The 22,372-nt window shown below is 40.4% G+C and overlaps 1 protein-coding gene across 1 annotated transcript in view; it reads left to right on the top strand.

Moving 5' to 3' along the window:
* Positions 1 to 22,372, top strand: part of TMEM131 (transmembrane protein 131) — a gene marked incomplete at both ends in the record, with an annotated part of 163,962 nt that overhangs the window by 88,123 nt on the left and 53,467 nt on the right. The window contains 11 exon segments of the mRNA XM_027767558.1: positions 248 to 398; positions 497 to 553; positions 1,962 to 2,023; positions 10,146 to 10,254; positions 14,280 to 14,388; positions 15,243 to 15,396; positions 15,486 to 15,656; positions 17,069 to 17,179; positions 17,264 to 17,398; positions 18,567 to 18,671; positions 19,935 to 20,021. Of these exon segments, the coding sequence (XP_027623359.1) occupies positions 248 to 398; positions 497 to 553; positions 1,962 to 2,023; positions 10,146 to 10,254; positions 14,280 to 14,388; positions 15,243 to 15,396; positions 15,486 to 15,656; positions 17,069 to 17,179; positions 17,264 to 17,398; positions 18,567 to 18,671; positions 19,935 to 20,021 (1,251 nt within the window).

The raw sequence follows: 22,372 nt of genomic DNA, 5'->3' as shown, positions 1-22,372 counted from the left end.
CTCTGCTTAATTTACATACCGTATTTCAACAATTTTAAGAAGCACATTTTTTTTTTTCATATTTTAACATTCTCCAAAATTGGAGCATGTGTTACAATCAACAGAATATAAATGTTTAATTGATGATGTATTATTTTTCTTAGTAGGTATATAAGATAATAATGCATCTTTCAACCAATGGCATCTAATTCAATAAAATGTGGTTGTTTTGCAACATTACAAAAGCTATGGTCTGTTACCTTGTCAGGAAATTCCTCCTTATGAAACCAAGGGAGTGATGAGAGCCAGCTTTTCATCTAGAGAAGCAGACAATCACACAGCCTTCATAAGAATAAAGACCAATGCTTCAGACAGCACAGAATTTATCATCCTTCCTGTCGAGGTTGAAGTTACAACAGGTTAGTGAAAAACTGGAGAAATTACAAATTCCTTTTGTTTTCAATATATCTTCCTCTGGGAAAGTGAAAGCTAATTGTCTACTTTTCTTTTTTCCAAGCTCCTGGGATTTATTCCTCAACTGAAATGTTAGATTTTGGTACATTACGAACACAAGGTAAAATAAGAGAGCATTATAAGTCTTTATTTATTTATTTATTTATTTATTTTTAAAAATCCCTTTTATGGAGTGCTGAATGGCTCTACTGTATTTCGTAAATCAGCATTAAGGGTTCTTTTTCAGTGGGCTGTGTACTCTTGTGGATATCTCTTTTGAGGGCCTCAGGAGCCTTCACAAGTTCATACGCCATTCCTGTGACAGTAGCTTTGCTTACCTGGTGGGAAAATAAGGTCAGAGGGTAACCTAGTCTTCTTAGTGGAAGATTAAGGCAGAAAGTAGTTTCCTACAATAATTTCTTCTTTTTTAAAATGTATTACTATTTATCATAATTTTTTTTAAGTTTGCTGTAGAGCACATGTGCTCATCAGAGAGAGAGGGAGAAAATGAGAAAGCAAGTCACCAGATCCAGGACTCAAACTACAGCTGACCATGTAGAAGTCCAGTGCCTTAACTACCACACTACTTGATGGCCCCAGTTTCCTAGATTAAGAAACTAGTTCCTCATCAGTTATGCCTAATCTTTCTTTTTAATAGTAAAATAACGAGAATCAGAAGATTTAGTTGTAAATTTTTGTTTAGCTATGACTGACTTAATTACATTAAAATGCATAATGTTAGAAATCTATCCCAGGGAACCAGCAGTTAGCATAATGGCTATGTTGCTGGACTCCCAGGTAGTCGACCGCAGTTCGCGTCCCGGACCTGGTGGCTTAAAATTCGCGCCGGGTGCGTGTGCGTGCGTGCGTGCCGAAGATCCCGAGAGGAGAATGGAGGAGAAGGGATTGTGGCGTGACCTTTCCCCCTGGGGGGTGATTTCTCACTTTCTGTCTCTATGTCTCTCTCTGTCTGTCTGGCGAGCACATGTGCCCTATAGCGGAAACCTCTCCCCCCTCCCCCAAAAAGAAATCTATCCCAGATGGTCAGAGAAGGAATTCAGACTCTAAAATAGAAAACAACCAAGTAAAGATGTTTGTTCAGGGAAAGTAAGGATATTTGTAATCTGAGATTTATATAGGCCATATGTCATTAAAATTTGGTTGGTTAGGATTGAAGACTACGTTTTTAAAATTAGATTTGCTTATTTTAATATGATAATTTCACATTGTACATTATTTGCTTCATTAGGCTTTCCTAGAAAACTAAAAGATTAGTAATATCTGAGGTCATTGAAAAATTATGTTTTGGGGCTTATTTTGTATGTGTCTGTTTAGAAGGGCTTAATTTTTGTAATATATAATATCTTTATGAGTAAATAATTTCTGCCTAATGTTTCTTTTTAATTGTGATTATCATTCTATTTCACATTCTAGAATAGATTCAGTTTGATTTCTAATAAGGTAAAGATTCTAATTTGATGCAGAAGTACACCTTTGTAAGAAATATTTCTTTTCCTCAATTTCAACAGATCTGCCAAAAGTTTTAAATCTTCATTTATTAAATTCAGGAACAAAGGATGTACCAATAACAGTAAGTTTTTACTTGTTGGTTTTCCCCCCCTAATTTGTATATTCTTTGTTTTTAAACTTATGACAAAGTTAGCAATAATTAACCCTTTCTCTAAAGGAGCTCTGTTCTGTGATGACCTGAGTCATCACCCGGTTCTTCTGAATGTAATGTGAGAAACTGGTCTGCCTCTGCCCACCTAGATTTTAAGGATGGGAAGGGAAGCAAGATGGTCTTCTCCAAGCTAAGTTTGAACCAAAGTTCATGAGGTTTTTATGCAGGCAGAATCATACCAGAGACCTGTGGGTTCTGATAAATTCTGAAATCTGTGTGCCATGTGGAAAGAAAAACAGATAAACAAATGAGGGTTCCATTAGGTTTTGTTGTTAGGCTTAGATTGGGGGTAAGTAAGTAAAAGGGGGGAGGGCGGAAAGATTCAGGTGAGTTGGAAAGAGAAATAATAAGGCAAAGAAAAATTGCAGGCAGTGGTAGACTGCCGTTAGCATTTGTCATAAACACCCTTTCTAATGGGCAGCTATTGGAATTCCCCCAGAGAGGACCTTATAAATCGGCGTCCTCCTTCCCTTCATACATACGCACAGAGCAGTGGGTGTTATGCCTTGTAATGGAATTGGGGTGCTGGGGGGGGAGCAACAGGGATATCCACATTTTTGCCTTGACTCACAACCTCTCTCTAATGAGGTCCCCAAGAATAATGAAAAAGGGAAAAAGAACATATTTATTGGAACTTACATGGGTGCCAGAAACCTAAATTAAGGAAATGGGTAAAATGAGATAGATATTTGCACTTGAGACTTCTAGGATCTTTGTTCATTCATGGACAAAAATCTGGTGATAAAATGAGATTTTTTTTCACCTTCTGGTGGAATCGAGACCAGAGAAGAGAGTTTATGGATCCCAAATGAGGAAGGAGGCGATGGTGTCCCAGGTGTCCGCATTTTAAGGCACAGTAACCTTTCTCCCTGGTAAGATTGTGGTCCAGGCGGTGATCTGATTTCTGAACTTACATTTCTTCCCTCTAGCCTCTTACCATAATGTGTTTCAGGGACTTGAGGGGAAAGTATCTCTACTTAGCCAAAGCAAACTGACCTAACTTTTTACATATAATAAATGAACTGATGGGACCAGCAGTTGGCGTAATGGCTATGTCACAGGACTCCCATGTAGCCCACCATGGTTCAAGTCCCGGACTCGGTGACGTAAACTCACGCCGGGCCCTGTACATGCATCCCAAGATCCCGAGAGGAGAATGAAGGAGACGGGATTGCGGCGTGGCCATCCCCATTGGGGGGTGTTGATTTCTCGCTTTCTGTCTCTGTCTCTCTGTCTCTCTCTCTCCGGCAAGCGCATGTGCCCTATAGCAAAAACCTCTCCCCCCCCCCAAAAAAAGGAACTGAAATAGATGACTTTTTTCAGTAAACATTTTAGACAAAAATGAAATTAGCAATTAGTCCTAAGGATGTGAATGAAAAACAGTTGTTGTACTCGGTTTATTTATGACATGGAATTAAATAGACCCATGTTGGTTCTTTTTCTTTTTTATTAAGGACTTTCATGATGTGTTGTAAGTGAACATTTTTACTCTTACCATGGGTCAGGCACTATGCCAGTTTCATTATGTGCATTGCCTTGTTTAATACAACAACCCTCTAAGGTGCAGCGGCCCTAATTTTCCAAATAGGGAAACTGAGTCAGTGCTTTTTTTTTAGGTGACTCATCCAATTATAAAATGCTCAGAAGGTATATGAAAGTGCAATGGTACTTAAGAAGTTCGTGGGAAAATGGAAATTACTCCATTTTGAGTTTATTCCATTTTGAGTATGAGTTTATTTCAGTGCAAGAGAATTTTGAAATCTATGTCTAGCTTTCTCATAATATACATTTTCCGTGAACCTTTTGAAGATCCCTTGTCTATTAGATATATAATAGCACATAGCAGTCAAGTCTTTATAAATGTATCATTTTAATTTCATGGTCAAGCTTTCTGTTAAAAAATCCTGCATGTCCATATGCCTATAAATTTACACCTACGTATTTGTACCTACCTATGTAAGTATTATCTGTAGCATCTTAAGCCAACACCCTGCTAGCGTTGGTAGTTTTGTCTTAACTTCTCCTTCATTCATTTCTTCATCTCTTCATTCATTCACTCGGAAGTATTTAGTGAGCATCAGCTGTATGCCAGCTGCTTTGATGATTACTGAGAATACAGCAGGGAGTCAAACCTCCAAGGTCTCCTTCCCCATCGAACTGCCTTTCAAGTAGGACTTCCTGGAGCTCTGGGAAGTGCTTAGATTTTATTCCAAGTGCAATGAGAAATCATTATAGGACTGTAAGCAGGAAAGCAACGCCATCTGATCTGTGCGTTGTAGAAGGTCACCGTATCTGCCTGGTGGTGGAGAATGGCCTGCAGAGGTGCCAGAGCAGGCAGCCAGGGAACCCAGCTGAAATCCGCTGCAGAGGTCTACCTGAGAGCCCGTGGTAGCTTAGGCTTCTCTAACCAGCCACAGGGTGATCTAATCTGCGGAAAAAACGGAATGTTAAGAGAGATTTTTTAAGCTTTTTTTGTTTGTTTCAGCATTCTCTGCATAATATGCCAGGCTTAGTGACTGATACATTTAAGATTTCCAACCTCCTTCCATTACACAATTACATAGAATTTTTAGGGTGGGCTAGGCAGTGCTAGGAGCTGAAGGCTTTTTATCTTTTTCTTTTTTTTTTTTTCTTTTTTTAATTCCCCTTCAGGGAATGCAGTCTCTTTCTAAATTTGTTCCTTCCTAAGTACAGGATTACTAAAGCAAGAAATCCCAAGTATAAGTTCCTCACTGGTTTTTGGATAGGAGGCCCAAGTCCAGGTCCTCCTGACATTGTCTATAAATTGCAGCTTTGACAAGATGGTTTTCCTCAACATTTATGAACATTAATGCTACATAAACAATAGAATACATTTGCCTGAGATGTCTATAGAGAAATGTTTTCATGAGCTTTCCTTGTTAGTCAAATGATGATCTCAAATTTACTTAGTAATTTTACTAATATTAGAATTATATATGCTTCGTGAATGTATGCACAAATTATTAAATATACAGTTATATATTAAAAGGTTATTTTCTTTGTTTGCTCAGATGCTTTTATAAGTAGTATCAGAATGTCCTGGTCCCTCGAGTCTCACTTGAGAGTCACTGAGCATTAGTTGGGTCTCAGTGTCATGAGAAAAAGCTGAACTATATTTAGAACGTATGCAGGCTGCCTTCCCCAGAAATCTTACCCTATTTTTTCCACCACTTGATTATCTTTGAATAAGTAACAGCTGGTGACTAATACTAAAACAGATAGCTAGTATAAATATACTTATTATAAGGTAATGATTGTATATCATTTCTTATTTAAAGCCACCAAAATCAGCCAATTTATTTCAGCGTTTTATTTTTATTTGATTTGCTTTTTTGTTTCATTGGGAATGGGTTTTAACTGATGGAGATTTACTGTTTTTAATGATGATGAACGAACAATAGACGCTGTTCTTAAAAAGCTTGAGTTGTGACCAGCAGATGTTAAGTGACTGGACTCCCTGTAGTCGACCGTGGTTCGAGTCCCAGACCCAGTGGCTTCAAACTCACACCAGGCACACGTGCTTGCCTAAAATCCCATAGAGGAGAATGGAGGAGAAGGGGTTGCAGCATGGCCATCCTCCCTGGGAGGGATCATTTCTCACTTTTTGTGTCTCTGTCTCTTTCTCTCTGATGAGGGCATGTGCCCTATAGCAAAAATCTCTCTTTAAAAAAAAAAAAGTGAGGGAACCAGCAGTTAGCGTAATGGCTATGTCACCGGACTCCCATGTAGTTGACCGCGGTTCGTGTCCCGGACCCGGTGGCTTAAAACTCACGCCGGGCGCGTGTGCGTGCGTGCCCAAGATCCCGAGAGGAGAATGGAGGAGAAGGGATTGCGGCGTGACCAATCCCCCCGGGGGGGTGATTTCTCGCTTTCTGTCTCTATGTCTCTCTCTGTCTGTCTGGCGAGCGCACGCGCCCTACAGTGAAAATCTCGCCAAAAAAAAAAAAAGTGAGTTGTCAATTGAATGTTTGCTGTTACTACAACATATTTTAAGATAATAACTACATGTAAAGTTTTCCTCTAGTAAAAAAAAATCTTGGGACCAGCAGTTAGCGTAATGGCTATGTCGCCGGACTCCCACGTAGTCGACCGTGGTTCGTGTCCCGGACCCGGTGGCTTAAAACTCACGCCGGGGGCGGGTGCGTGCGTGCCCAAGATCCCGAGAGGAGTACAGAGGAGAAGGGATTGTGGCGTGACCATCCCCCCTGGGGGGTGATTTCTCACTTTCTGTCTCTATGTCTCTCTCTGTCTGTCTGGCAAGCGCATGTGCCCTATAGCAAAAACTTCTCAAAAACAAACAAACAGGGAACCAGCAGTTAGCGTAATGGCTATGTCGCCGGACTCCCACGTAGTCGACCGTGGTTCGTGTCCCGGACCCGGTGGCTTAAAACTCACGCCGGGGGCGGGTGCGTGCGTGCCCAAGATCCCGAGAGGAGTACAGAGGAGAAGGGATTGTGGCGTGACCATCCCCCCTGGGGGGTGATTTCTCACTTTCTGTCTCTATGTCTCTCTCTGTCTGTCTGGCAAGCGCATGTGCCCTATAGCAAAAACTTCTCAAAAACAAACAAACAAAAAAAATCTTTAAGTAGTATGTTTCATGTGAAAAAAACATTTTTTTATCAGCTATTCAAAGTTCTTTCGACTTACAGTGACTACATTTTAATAATCTACTCCTTAGCTGGGACCAGCAGATGATGTGATGGTTACATTGCTGGATTCCTACATAGTTGACTGCAGTTCAAGTCCCCACCCAGTGGCTTTAAACTCCACACCAGGCACATGTGCATGCATGCCCAAAATTCCGAGAGAATGGAGGGGAAGGGATTGCGGCATGACCAACTCCCTGGGGGATGGTTTTTCACTTTCTGTCTCTCCAGCAAGCACACATGCCCAATAGCAAAAATATCTCTCCAAAAAAACAAAAAACTATTCCTTAGCTATTTCTAGCGATATGATGTATAGGCCGACACCACAAAAAAGTACTGTCATTACTAATGAACTGCCACACGCAGTCCGTAAGCAGCATGTAAAGGCCCCATTGTGGCTCTCGTATCCAGTAGAATAAATAGAGGAATCAGAGCCCCATCAGTGAATGTCATGTCCTCTGCAGACTACAGAGCTTTCTAACAAAGTTCCATCTCAAGATTTACGTAGCTTAGGGCTAGCAGGTGGGACCACAGTTCAAATCCCAGACATGGTGGCTTACTTTCTCACTTTCTCTCTCTGTCCCTCTCTGGTCAAATTTAAATAAATAAATAAATAACGTTAAATAAAAAAAAAAAATTGGGGGGGGAGAAGTTTTTCCTATAGGGTGCATGCACAGGCTCACCAGAAAGACAAAGGGAGACAGGGAGACAAAAATCACCCCCCAGGGGGGGTGGCCGCGCCACAGTCCCTTCTCCATTCTCTCGGGATCTTGAGCACACACACACATGCGCCCGGTGTGAGTTTAATCCACCGGGTCCGGGACTCGAACTGCGGTCAACTACATGGGAGTTCAGCAACATAGCCATTACACTAACTGCTGGTCCCAGTAAAATAATTTTTTAAAAAAACGATTTAAGTGGCTCATTTGGAAAAACAAATGCAAAATAACTGAATCACAAAATGTTGTAGATGAGTAGTAGGATCTCAGAAATCTATCCCCTAAGATTTTTTTTCTTTCTTCCTTTCTCTTTTTTTTTTTTTTTCAGGAGAGATTTTTGCTGTAGGGTACATGCATTCACCAGAGAGACAGAAAGTGAGAAATTGTCCCCAGGGGAGGTGGGGGGTTGGATGACTGTATGACCATGCTGCAGATCCCTTCTCCTCCACTCTCCTCTCAGGATTTTGGGCACACTGCACATGCGCTTGGTATGAGTTTCAAGCCGCCGGGTATGGGACTCGAACTGCAGTCAACTATGTGAGAGTCCAGTGACATAACCGTAACATCATCTGTTGGTCCCTCCCCAAGATTTTTTTTTTATAAATGGGAAAAACTGAGCACCAGAGTAGATGGGCAGTGTATTCAGTCTCACACTTCAGTTAAACAGCTAATGTCCTTTTGTTGCTTAAAGGGATTACTACTGGATTGTCACGGATGCTTTCCTTTGGAAAAGTGTTAGTATGGTAAACCAAACCTTCTCTAGTTTGCAGTTTAACTTACAGTTCTAACTGCTTTGTTTCATTACTAAATACACATACACAGCCTTCAAGGAATGGAAAATTTGTATTTCAAATAGTTGCTAACAGCAAGTATATTGATAAGTAAAAATATTGATTGGAATGAATCATTCAATTCCCTGTAGCAGAGAGAGATTCAAAATCAAACAAAGCATTTTCAAGGAAGAAAGGAGGTCGATAAAGAGTTAAAATGTTGAGAGCCAGAAGGCCACTAGCCAAGGCTGTGAAGATTTCCAGCTTTGGAAACTGCAGAACCACCCTCAGGGCCATGATTTCAGGCCAGCTCAGACTTGCTCCACTCAGGACTGACCTGCATGGGAAGGGAGGTGATCTGCAAGCATGATCTGCAGTCACTGTGCAACTCCATGCCTGTTACCCAGACATCTCGCAGAAGGGACAGTCCCTTTCTTCGCACCCAGGTGCCCGCTGCGCCTTTAGGGGACTGCCCTGTGGTGTTCTGTGTGGGCAGATTGCAGGTTTATAGGTGAGCTGGCAGGGGCGGGCAGGGAGCCGGGGGAAGAACCTGGTGGCTCACTGGATCTGACTGCACCCCTGCACAGGGATCTGACTGCACCCGCGCACAGGCATGTCTGGCTGGTGTCACAGAAAGGCACAGTGTCCATTTAATGATTACCGCAGGAGGGTTTTCAGAACAAGGTTAAGATTCACAGTGAATTATAAAAACAGATTTTTGGTCAAGATTTGTGTGCAGTGCCGTGAGGCCATGGATACGCGTTTGTGCAGTAGGATGTGAGGAGAAGGGTCCTGGACCAAGTCAGGAAGCCCGGCTTCCAGTTCCCCTCCTGGTCCCTGGCTGTGGAAAAATCGCTCAAGATGCTCTTCATCCATAGGAAGGGAAGGAGGCTGGGATCTGTTGAGTGCTTTCCACTTGAAAATGCATCATGTCAGTGAGGAAATAAAAAATAACTATGCTTTAACCTATATTTTTTAATATGCTGTAAAAATGAAAGCTTTTACTTTTCTGTAGTTGTTATTTTAGGTATAGTCGTTTTTTTATAAAAGGATGTGTTTTTTCAGTCTAAAGTATTCTGACCCCTTGCAAGTCCACCATCTGGGAAGTCTGCTGCACTGGTTGCCCGCAGCTAGGAGTGCCTCCTACCACCTACCCCACCCCCACAACAGCCAGCCCTGCCCCCAGCTGAGCCTAGAGAGAAGGAGAAAACGCCATTAGTACTGGAATCTAGAGATCTACCGTGGCACTGAGGCACCAGTGCCCACATTCGTGTTCTCCATTCTGCACCTATAGATAATCCAGAAGTTACATTTAGTATTGGGAATTTCTTCTAGAGAGACACTAGAAGGAGTCTTTGCTGAGATGAGGATTAGGCATTCATTTGGAAAACAAATAACTTTTGAAAATATGCTCTCAAGGCTGGCAAGTGGTATGGTGGTTAAAGCACTGGATTCCCACATGCTCAACTGTGGTTCAAGTCCCAGACCTGGTAGCTTGCTTTCTTGCTTTCTCTTTCTCTCTGTCTCTCTCTGGTCACATTTTAAAAAATAGTAATCACAACAAATGGAAATAAATAAATAATTCTTTAAAAAAAAAAAAAATGTTTACGCTCTCATACCAGTATACTAGTTTGTCTTACATTTACTAATCTGTCATAACTTTTTTTCCCTCTGGTCATCATTTTATTTTATAAAGATACTTTAGTTAAATTAATTTGAAGTTTTACCAGTTTGGCCTACTCCATTTCATCGACCATATAAATTAAGCTTTAATTTTTTATTCCATTTTACTTTTCCAGTCTACTTTCCAGTAGAAGGCAATGAAGCGTTAGACTGAAATAATGCTATATATGTTTTTTTTTTTTTGTCTTTGTAGAGTGTTCGACCCACACCACAAAATGATGCTATAACAGTACACTTTAAACCAATTACATTAAAAGCTTCAGAAAGCAAATATACCAAGGTTGCAAGCATTAGTTTTGATGGTAAGTATCCACCTTTTTCTCTCTAGTAGAATGGTGCTATTTTAATATACTAGAAAGCCAGATTATGTCACAGTCAGATTTTATATTATTACTTAGGTTGATATTTTTCTGTAACTATTTATTCCTTACTCTTAATTGATTACTTTGTGAAAGAAAATACCATAACTTCACAAGGCTAACTTAGTATTAGCGATAGAAAAATACTAGCAAATCCATTAGAATTGGAATCATATTTCTATAGTCTGGGTAACTCCTTCAGACATGTGTTTATTATAATTTGCCTTAATTATAAAGTTTATCTTTCTCTCTCTCTCTCTCTCTCTCTTTCTCTTTTCTGTTTTACTTGTTTCTTTCAGTAGAGAGGGGGCCAGAGACAGAGATGGTCCTCTCCCAACAAAATCTTTATGCCACAGTCTACCCCTGGCCTCAGCCAGCCAGGATCACAGTACACACACACGCAGGCATGCACAGAGAGATCGCAGGCTGAGAACCCGGGACCTTCCCATTTGGCCTCAGTGCTGTGGAGCATTGCGTTAGCACTGCATCACTGTGGTACCACTGTGGCTGGTCCCAAGTCATTAATTTTTATAATTAAGTGATAATGTATTTGAATTTCAGATGCATGCTTGAATCTAAGAGCAGAAATAAAATATTCTTTGTGACATTTCCCGATATTGGCTTTTATAAGCAAAGCAGATGTTACTGCTTAGGCTAAAATGAAAGGCTTTCTGATAGAATTATCGAGCTAACTATTCTTTCAAGCAAGTATAATATTGTCATTTGAAAGGTCAGCTCAACCCAGACTAGCATTTCTATAGCATGTTTTCATTCAGTTTTGCCCATTTCAATAGAACATTTATTGAATTTGCCATCACAAAAAAATTAAAATAGTCACTTAATGGCTGTTTAATCATATGTGTAATTAAATTGAAAGGGAACTAAAACCCTGAGCAGGGCTTGTCTCATAGGTGCTTATGGGAGTAACGAGCCATAAAGCTTCAGCTCTGGCTGGATGGTAAAGCCTCCTCGCCCAGAGTTCATATTCTGAGCCCAGCTCCTCGCTGATGAGAGTATTAGATTAGGTATAGGAGGACACGGACAATTCCAGGAAGAGTCTGGAGTGATTACCCAGAACAAGTAATGGCCTCAGGATTCATCCCATGAGCACAGCAGAAACTCCCAAGGACTCAAAATTAAATAGGTGGGGTGGCAGGCTGCGTGGTGGTTAAGGCACAGGACTCCCACATGGCTGACCATAGTTCAAGTCCTGGACCTGGCAGCTTGCTTTTTCACTTTCCTTCTCTCTTTGCCTCTGGTCAAGTTAAAATATAATAATAAAATTAAATAAATATTTTTAAAAATAGGCAACATACCTTTGTAATATAGTTATCAAAATAGTATTGTATAAGGTATTGACACCACAGTTACTTCCGCAGTAAATTATCTCCTATGCTACTGAGAGATCGCAGCTCATGTTTCAACAGCCCAGTGACTGTACCTGTTCTTGAGATAAATGCAGTGTCATTAGTATTGTTCTTGAGATCACAGATTCTAAATGTTTCTTAAAGAACTTATGTAAAATTAAATGCAAAGAAAGAAAACATCTCTCAAAGCAAGTGCTGCATTTTTTAAGTTTATTTTTTGAGAGAGAAAGAGAAGCATCCTCATTGTGCTCTCATGCTGCAATCACCCCTCATGTTCTCCAGCCAGCGGGGATCACAGGCGTGTGCATACCCACAGCATGTACGGGTCAGCCCCAACCATGACCTTCCAGCACTGTGGACCAAACAAGCCTCAAGTCCAGGACTTGAACCATGGTCAGCCATGTAGGAGTTCAGCGCCTCAATCACCATGCCGCCTGCTGACCCCCAGAGTTTAATATAAGGAAGAAATCCTTCCATCTTCCACTTTATCACTACTGTGGGTCCTAGCATAAAACTCCTCTGCAGTAGCTGTGAAAATCAGTCAGGAAGTATGTTTATTTAATTTTTAGTATTTTTCATAATGTACTTTTATATATTAACTCTGTGGTGTTCACTTATCAAGAAATATCTTTCTCATAAAAAGTTAACATTCTGCGGGGCCAGCAGTTAGCGTAATGGCTATGTCGCTGGATTCCCATGTAGTCAACCGCGGTTTAAGTCCTGGAGCTGGTGACTTAAACTCACGCCAGGCGCATGTGCATGTGTGCCCAAGATCCTGAGAGGAGAATGGAGGAGAAGGAATTGTGGTGTGGCCATCCCCCCTGGGGGGGAGGGTGATTTCTCGCTTTCTGTCTCTCTGTCTGTCTCTGTCTTTCTGGCAAGTGCACGCACCCTATAGCAAAACATCTCCAAAAAAATAAAAATAAAAAAAAGTTACCATTCTTTATATGTTTACGTTTTATTTACTTTTAGTAGTGATTATAAGCACATGTATGCACACGAGAGAGGCACACCCTCTGTAGGATCTCGTGGTGCCGTGACCCCTTCACCTGAGCCCTCTAGCTCCTCAAGATGTTGGGCACGTGTGCACCTGGTCTTTTGCAGGTCAGTCAGGCCAGGCTCGTGATCTGAGTCCACAGCGACCACATGGCTTCCAATACTGTAATTAAGTATACTACTGAGAGTCTCTATTCGTTATGGGTTTTGTTTTTGTTTGTTGGTTTTTGGTTTTTGCCTTGGAGTATGTGTGCTTGCCGGAGAGAGACCGAAAGAGGGAAAGTGAAAATTCATCTCCCAAGAGGATGGCCATGCCGCAGTCTCTTCTCCTCCATTCTTCTCTTGTAATTTTGGGCAAACATGGACAGATTTTCAAGTTGCTGGGTCTGAATTGAACCGCAATCAGCCATGTGGGAGTCCAGCACCTTAACCACCACATGACTTACTTGCCCCAATTTGTTATGATTTTTAACTGAATTTTCTCCAGATTTTTTGACCATTTGCTAAAATACACGATACCATCTAATACCTTAATAATGGCCCTTTTTGGCCTTTACATCAAAACAAATGATGAAAATTTTGAAACATGGAGAAATAGCTGACCAGCAAGCAGAAAGAAATACGAGTCTTAATGGAAATTTTAAAAATCTGAAGTCACTGTATGTAGTCAAATACTCAATTTCATACCATTTCATTGGTCTTTTTTTTTTTGTCCTAAAGTTGGGTAGCATGCATTCACAAAACTCATATATAAATTCTTCTAAAGTGGAAGTGTTCTAGATGTACTTCAAAGGGGATAAAGATACAACTTCGTTTGCTTTGAAGGGAACACCTAGTGGGTACTCAGATAGAGCCACCTGAATCATGTTCTGTGATCCCAGACAGAATTACTCAGAACTGTTCCACAGTCTAAAGGTTTTGCTTCATCGATAGTGACAAATACTGTGTGGTGGCAGGAAGGGCTTTGTCTCCTCTGCACCAAGGCTTAGGGTTGGCTACTCTGAGCAGTCAGAGCTCATGACTCACTTTTCTGTACTGTGTTGCTCTCTTGGTATTTATAACCAGACTCTGGCCTTACAAGGAATGCCATTTCTTTTCTCAGTCTAGCTGTAAACCAGTGGTTCTCAGTGGGGAGCAAGCAGCTTTGCCTCCCGGGGAACATTTAGCAATGTCTAGAGACATTTATGGTTGTCGCAGCTGCAGGGGTACTGCCACCATCTATCTAGCAAGCAGAGACCTGGGGTGCTGCTAACTCACCCTCCAGAATAAAGAATTAATCCATCCTAAAATGTCAGTAGTGCCAGGATTGAGTATAGCCTGCTTAAGTATAGCCCAAATCTATAGCTCTTGAGCAATTGCTTAGATACGGTGTTTCTTCCTGAATTGTGTTCATTTGCTAATTCTTTATCTCAGTACTGGGAAAATAAAACAATTTTCTTTTTTTTATATGAAAAATGTGGTATTTAATTTAAAGTGTTATGAAAGTGTTCTTTTTTGCCAAAATGAAAGCTCAACTTTTTTAAAAGATTTTTGTCAGTCCACATAAAGCCACTCGTATTCTTTGTTAGCAAAAGTTGACAGATTTCTTTTTTTGCTTCCTTCTAGCATCAAAGGCAAGAAAACCGTCTCAGTTTTCTGGGAAAATAACTGTTAAAGCAAAGGAAAAGAGCTATTCTAAACTTGAAATACCCTATCAAGCAGAAGTTCTAGATGGGTGAGTTTCTTTTTAAGATAAGCGATGTAACTTTTTGCTAATTAGTAGATTCTGTTTGCCTACTCAATGACCTTAGCAAAACAAGCAGTCAAGTTCATGTGAACTCTGTGGGATTGTTGTTGAAGCCTCAGCTGTCCTGTAAAGAAGAAAAACCCCATATATTTTGTTTATTTTTTACTTTCTTAGAAGAAAAAGGTAAGTGAGATGGTATAATTTTGGCTTAAATGAAGACTGAGTGATTAAAAAAATGAATCTGTGAGTTTTAATCATTATTTAAGCCATTTGAATCCTCTATCATTCCTTTTGTAATATATAAGCTAGTATTACAGTATTTTCTCATTTAAGACAAAATAATTTGTATTCCTTTATACACTCATAAATACTTGTAAAATTATAACTCCCTGTCCATGAGCATTAACATGTAGTTCATTTTCTAATTGTATTGGTTTGTCAGAAAAGTCAAAAATGCCTCATGATTTTTCCAACAACCCAATACTTTAACCAGTAATTATTTAATTTCCAACTTAGTAGACTACTCTTAAAGCTAGTTGCAGTTCAGTGGTAAACATGATTTTTTTTCAAAGTAGTTAAAGCTATTTCTGTGGATACTCTTGGTTCTAATTGTTTGGTTGCATATAGTTCATTAAGGAATAGCTGTTTATATTACGTTTTGATATTTTACAAGCTAAATTTTGTTCTAAATCATGTGATCAGGTACTAAAATACTATAGGTCTAATTTCCTAATACAGTCCTTAATGCTAAAACATAAATGATTACTTACAATGAAAGAACCTGGATTTTAAATTAACACCTGGAAATAAAAATGATTTGTTGTCTTCTTTTTTCCAAATAGTTATTTGGGATTTGATCACGCTGCAACATTATTTCACATCCGCGACAGTCCTGCTGACCCTGTGGAAAGGCCAATTTACCTTACTAACACTTTCAGCTTCGCGATCCTCATCCATGATGTGTTACTACCAGAAGAAGCCAAAACAATGTTTAAAGTATGTCCAGGAACCTTCTACTTTCAGTTTTACGAGTGCAACCAACTAGATGTTACTGATACGGTTTCTTCTCTCCGGTTATTTTCTAGGTTCACAATTTCAGCAAACCAGTCTTAATCCTTCCTAATGAATCAGGATACATTTTTACGTTGTTTTTTATGCCAACCACATCCTCCATGCACATAGACAACAACATTTTACTTATTACCAATGCATCTAAGTTTCACTTACCTGTGCGGGTATACACAGGCTTTTTAGATGTAAGTATGTTATCTGCCTTTCACATCCAAACTCCCGGCCCAGCATTCGTGTCTTCACACGTTACCAGCAGTGGCGTGATGCTGCACTCGCTTAGGCTGTGTCCTTCCCGTGCTCCGAAGTGCTCTGTTACAGTCCTTCCTAGTCAGTACTCAGGCCAGCCCTGCCTATGGTACATCGACTCCTCTAGTTACGTTCTCCTTAGAGCTTGTCCGCATCCTGCTTTCACTTGTTCTAATGAGAGAATCTAAAAAAGAACTAAATGTAACAAAAATAATAAACAAGGAAAAATTGTGCAAGGAGGATGAAAGGGGAACTATATAGGGAAGAAATGACCAAAACCAGGAAATAACAGGACAAAGAAAAGAACTAGATGGTTAATAATGATGATGATGATGTGGTAAAGACTCATAGTTGGCCAGATAGTCTAAATACCATGTAGACGGAAAGAATACAGGTCTTCCAAATAGAGAAAAAAGGTCCAGAAAGACACAGTCCAAACTTGCTGCTGTGAATAATCAATGAAGGAAGTGTAGATACACAATGAAGCTGTTATGTAGAAATGTGGTCCTGGGCCAGCTGGTGGGACAGTGGTTAAGGCGACTGGATCCCACATGGCCACATGCACGGTTGGAGTCCCAAATCCAGCAGCTTGACAACAGGCAAGTGCCCGGTGCACACGCACGCCCAGTATCACCAGTGGAGACATAGAGGAGGGATCGTGGTGTGGCTGTCCCCTATAGGGGGTGCTTTCTCACTTCTCTGTGCACACACACGCTCTCACTTGCTCTCTCGCTCTCTCGCTCTCTCACACTCTCTTTCTGTCTCGTCTCCTCTGAGCACAAACACCCTCTAACAAATTTAAAAAAAAAATAGTGGGGGGCTTTGAAAAGTCAGCATCAATTAGAATTTTAGAGCTAAAGGACCTTCTGTATTATCCTACTCCTTCATTTATTTTGTTTAAATGATTACTTGTTTGTAATCTTCCGTGATACTAAGTGAGGCCACACGTTCTTGGCCTAATCCCCTAGAGCTCCCAATCCCCTGAGCCTCCCCTAGCACCCCTGCTTCCTGCTGCTTCCCTGTACCTTCAGACGATAGAACTGCTCAGGAGAGGCCATGCGTGTTTTCATCTCTCATTGCTCAAAGATCAAAGTTCTCAAATATTTATTTTATATATATGTGTGTGTATATGTATATATGTATGTGTATATATATGTGTATATATATGTATTGTATATATATGTGTATATGTGTGTATATATGTATGTGTATATATGTGTATGTGTGTATATATGTATGTGTACATAAAATGTAAAAACTTTAGTGTACATTAATGTAGTTATTTTCTCTCAATAATATTGCTATATAAATCTGATTTTATGTTTAATGCAGTTCTTTTATATCTTTCCAGTACTTTGTATTGCCCCCCAAAATAGAAGAACGTTTTATAGATTTTGGAGTACTGAGTGCTACAGAAGCAAGTAGTATTTTATTTGCAATTATAAACAGCAATCCAATTGAGGTACAAAATTTTTCTTTTCTAAATTCTATTTAAGAAATTATGCTTATGTTGCAATAATCACTTTCTTTTCTTTCTCTTTTTAAGTTGGCTATAAAAAGTTGGCATATCATAGGAGATGGCTTATCAATAGAGCTTGTAGCTACAGAAAAAGGAAATAGAACTACAATAATTTCAAGCCTTCCAGAGTTGGAGAAGTCTTCTCTATCAGACCAGTCATCAGTAAGTAAACTTTCTTACTGTTTCCTTAAACTAAGATGCTGTCTAAACAATAAATTAAAAAAACATTGTTTTGTTGCACACTGCAACTATTATTTTTAAGTGATTCTTAATAGTGTTGGTTATTTGCAACTGAAAAGACTTTATAGATTATTCTATTTCAGCACCTCCTTTTATGATGACAGTCCTAAAACCTAAAGAGTTTGAGTCCTACCGTGTCATAAAAAATTCTGTAAGAAGCAAAATTTAAATTACCTTTTAGCAGCCTAAGTGTCAATACAGAAGAAATTTCCATGGTTACTAAATTACCCTTTGTTCATTGAGTTTACTAGGAAAAACAACAGCCTCCAACATTAGCAAAAAGTTATTTTCAGTTGTAAAATAATAATCAGGAAACTGTATTGATTAGATGATAGCATCAGTGAGGCACACGTCAGTCCCTGTGTGGCTCTGCATGTATGCACTTACTCTTGTCTTACAAACATGTACAGTTGATCGTAAGCGATCATTAGGCCTCAGCCCTCATCACTCCGGAAAGGGGACTTAAAATTTATACCTACTGAGACCAGAACGAAGAGCGTCACCATCTGTACACGGAGCATGATATGTCTCATCTGCAGGGTTGGCTAGAACTCCTTGGAGCAGCTTTATAAAGGAAAGCAAAGTGTCCTTACGTGTGGACATTGTTGACAGGATTCCATGGGATGCCGTAGATTTGGTGTCTTGCTATGGCCCAGCCTCAGTGCTCTGAAGACATGACTGTTAGCAGAGTTTCCATCAGTACTGGAGCAGGCCCAACTGTGTGCGTGCTTGTGCCCCAGCGTGACTAAGGCTGTGAGCCTCTGCCGTGGCCCTCACCCCCGTTGGCTATCCTGAGCCACAGAGGGGTGAGTGAGCTCTGTTGGCAGGAGGACTATTCCCTGCCCCATTGTGGCAGCTGGGCAAGTGACTGCCCCTTCTGTGGCCAGCTTTCTGAGTGGCCCATGGACTAAATGTAGTAGGTAAAAGTAAAGGCTAAGCATTATTTTGAGAGAGTTGTATAAGATAATACAGTTATTCCGTGTCATACTGATGTATATTACAATTTGGAAGTCAGTTGCAGTCTTCATTTCCATTTTAATTGGAAATTTCAGACAGCAGGGCTAATGAATGTCATTTCTACTACATGTAGGTAATATTAGCTTCAGGCTATTTTGCAGTGTTCAGAGTCAAACTCACTGCAAAAAAACTGGAAGGGATTCATGATGGCGCCATACAGATCACAACGGACTACGAGGTAAGGACTTCATGGAGTTCACATCAGTGGGGTTTTTTCTAATTCAATCCTTGTTTTTATAGAAAGAGAAAACTAAGTTTATTCATAAAATTATAGTTTACAGTTTCATGCCTTAAAAACTGAGCTTTTGAGAATAGTTTACAGAAGATTGGTATTATTAGTTTTCTGATATAGTTCAAACCTCCTAACTAAAAAAGCAATTTTGGAAAAATGCCTTTAGCACATTTAGAATTACTCTGTTAGAAACCTGCTTACAGATAGATGTAATCTTGCACAGATCCCAGCCACATTTTCTGAGATAACTCTGGTTCTTTCTGCAATCATAAATATCCTCTTGTGCAACATTTCTAAAAAGGAGGATAAAATCAGGAAATTGTATCTTAATTTAAGTTCTGTATTTACATGAGTCATTCTGAGTCCATGGACAAAAAAGATGATCATTGAGTTTTTTGAAGACATTGTGGGGATTATGTAGCATTCAGTTAACTTTTGAATGGAAGTAGTTAGTATTTAGGAGCTCTTAGGGAAGATGAACGTTGATAAGTTCAATCAGCTGCTACCCTTGCCCCTGTATATTTTCAGCTCACCACCCCCCACAGGAAAGAAACCTAACTGCGAAGTAAACAGTTGGCATCTATCGATAATAATAAACGATTTGTTGAGCATATGTCCGGTAACTTCCAAAAGTGAGGAATTCTCGTGTATCACTCATGGTAGAAATGAGTACCTTTCAGAGTCAAGACAAGTTATCTTTTTTTAAACTATGGATGAAAATAAGAATTAAAATATATTCTAGAGAAGTAGCTTCATGAGTTACTAATAAAATATGAATTGAGATTCTAACTCTAAATTATTCAACTCTCTTTTTAAAATTATTTCTGTACACACAGTTATGTAGCTGTTAGAAATGCTAGATTTTTCATATATTGTTTAATTTGACTTTCAGCTTTAATAATCCACCAAATACTTGTATTTTGAAAAATCTGTCTTCATCTTCTTCATCTTCGAGTCTTGTTTACCATGTTTTCTATGAATCATGGGAGGCACATGACACGTTACTGCATTTCTGTGCATTTTATGGATTACATTGGACAGATTAAGCTATATTCATGGGTGACTTTAACATTGGTTTTGAATTGGTTGTTGCCAATGTAAGTTCCAAAATGAGTTTGTCTTTTTAGTCCCCCAAGTAATGTAGTAATGATCCAGCTCAGTCTCAGCCGTGAGTGTCACCTTCATTATGGGCTACTGCTTCACCCACAGATCCTGACAATCCCTGTGAAGGCTGTGATTGCCGTGGGCTCACTGACCTGCTTCCCGAAGAATATGGTTCTCCCACCTTCCTTTCCAGTAAGAAAACTTACAGACTGTTTCTTGCTAACTTTTTTCCTTTGCTTTTGTCTTCCTAGAATCCAACAGTAAAGTCAGTTATTCTGTATTAATTGTTTATAAAGGTAAGGCATTGTGTCAGATTCTTTAGAAAATATAAAGAAGAGTAGGAGATAATCTCTCCCCTCACCAAGTTTCTTACTTAGAATGGAAATGGAACCTCAATCCATAGATGTAAGGCAGAGTGTAGAAACTGCTCTAAGTCAGGATGAAGTGCAGGGAGGGAGACGCACATCTCATTGATGGGAGTGCCACGGAGCAGGCTCCGAGCTGTTTCTGGCGAAGATAAGAGGGTGAGGACTTGCGTTCAGAGCCAGGGAACAACCTCAACAAAGGTGCAGAGAGAAGCAGTAGTGGTCTGAGGCAGGTTCAGGCAGTAATGAATTGTCTAGTTTGGCAAGAAGAGAGGAAAGTCTTAAGAGAGAAGATGGAATGGTATGTTGGGTGTTAGCATGAAAAATATTAAATACATTTAAGGCCATCAGTATTTGAGCAGAGGCTTGACATCATCAAAGCTGAACTTTAAAGGTTGGCTCTCTGTCAGGGAAAAATACAGTCCATACATGGAAGTAACAGTAAAATAGCCAGGAGGCCAACCTAGAGACTGGCCAGAGCCCACGTGAAAGGCGGCAGGGAAAGTGGGAGACCCGAGTGCAGGGCTTGGCAGAGGCAGTGACGCCCTCCCTGCCGCCTCGCCTTTGCTGCGTCTTTGCCCTCAGTGCCTCCCTCCTCCCTTCAGGGATCTCCCACACGTCTTCCAAGATTCCTTTCCATGTGTCTTCTCTCGGGAGATTTCTAGACTCCTCCTGACAATACACACTATTTCACATGTGGTCCTAGAACACTTTGAAACTACCCATGTCCTAAGGGGCCGCATATGCTGTAAGTGTTTCCTTTTAGGTTGGTCTCCGCAGTGAGACTCAGATCCTCTAGGAGAGGAATGAGGATCTTTTATTCCCAGTCACAGGCACTGACTAGATGGTGGATGGATGAAGAAAGAGCGATGGAGATGGGGCATAGGCGAGAGCCATTTCTGATGAATCATTTGAACTGTGCTTGAATCTCCTGAAGAGGTCGTATGAATTGAAGGAAGTAATGGGGCGGCAAGCAGATAACGGAGGCAAAAGATTTGAGCCTGGAGAACAAGGAGGAGATCTTTTTTTTTTCTTGTTATTCATTTATTTAATTTTTTTTTTTTAGAGGTTTTTGCTATAGGGTCTGTGTGCTCGCCAGAAAAACACAGAGAGAGAGAGACAGAAAGCGAGACATCACCTCCCCCCGCCCCCCAGAGGAATGGCCACGCCGCAATCCCTTCTCCGCTCTCTCGGGATCTTGGGTGCACACATGCCCCGTGTGAGTTTAAGCCACCAGGTCCGGTACTCGAACCACGATTGACTACGTGGGAGTCCAGCAACATAGCCATTATGCCAACTGCTGGTCCCCAGGAGAAAAAAAAATAAGGAAAAAACAGGAGAGGAAACTGCCTTTTACAGGGAAATGGTATAGTCAGTTCCAGATGCACTGGGGCAAATGGAGAAGTCTGTATTAACCTATGATAGGAGACCACAGGGCTTAGAGAAAACAAGATATTGTCAAATCTTAGTGCTATAGACAGTAAAATCTGAATTTAAATATTAGCTCCTTAGAAATACAAATTTTGATTTAATAGGTTCAGCATACTTAAGTTTGAGCCTTAATTGAATCTCCATCTTCCTATCATCCCACTGTGTACTGACCGTACTGAACTCTTGACTTCATTATTCACCCAAATGAATCTTGTTCCTTCCTTCAATTACCTTCTCGATCAGTATCTCCTCAATCTCTGCATAAACCCTGGGAGGAAGTAGTTCAGGGCAGAGGTAGCAGCTGACACAGTAATCTGGAGTGAGTGAGAACGCGTCTGTAAAAGCAGGTGGTGGTTTTGAGCTGATTCAGGTTGAGCTTTCAGATGGTTTACAGGACAAGGCATTTACTAGGAATCGCAGATTTACATTACCAATTCCATTAAAATCTCTTACCAGGCGGACACTAGTAGAGCTGGCTGATGAAAATGATACCTCTGAATAAACAGTTCAAATAACACAGTTTCCTTCTTGACATATGAATAAAATGGTGAAAGACACTTCCATATCTTACATCTCTTCATCCCTGGCACACCCCGAGAGACGGGGCACCTGGGGAGTAGTGACTACAGGCACGTGAGGTCCGAGTGACTGCAGAGGTTTTCCTCATTTTTCTGTAACATGCCATAACAACAACAAAACAGAAAGGGTTTTTATTTGGGGGGGGGGGGCTGGTGGAGGCCTTGCTTT

Source organism: Tupaia chinensis, unplaced genomic scaffold (assembly GCF_000334495.1).
Source record: "Tupaia chinensis unplaced genomic scaffold, TupChi_1.0 Scaffold144276_1, whole genome shotgun sequence".
NCBI lineage: Eukaryota > Metazoa > Chordata > Mammalia > Scandentia > Tupaiidae > Tupaia > Tupaia belangeri.
This window is presented reverse-complemented; position numbering and strand designations above follow the sequence as displayed.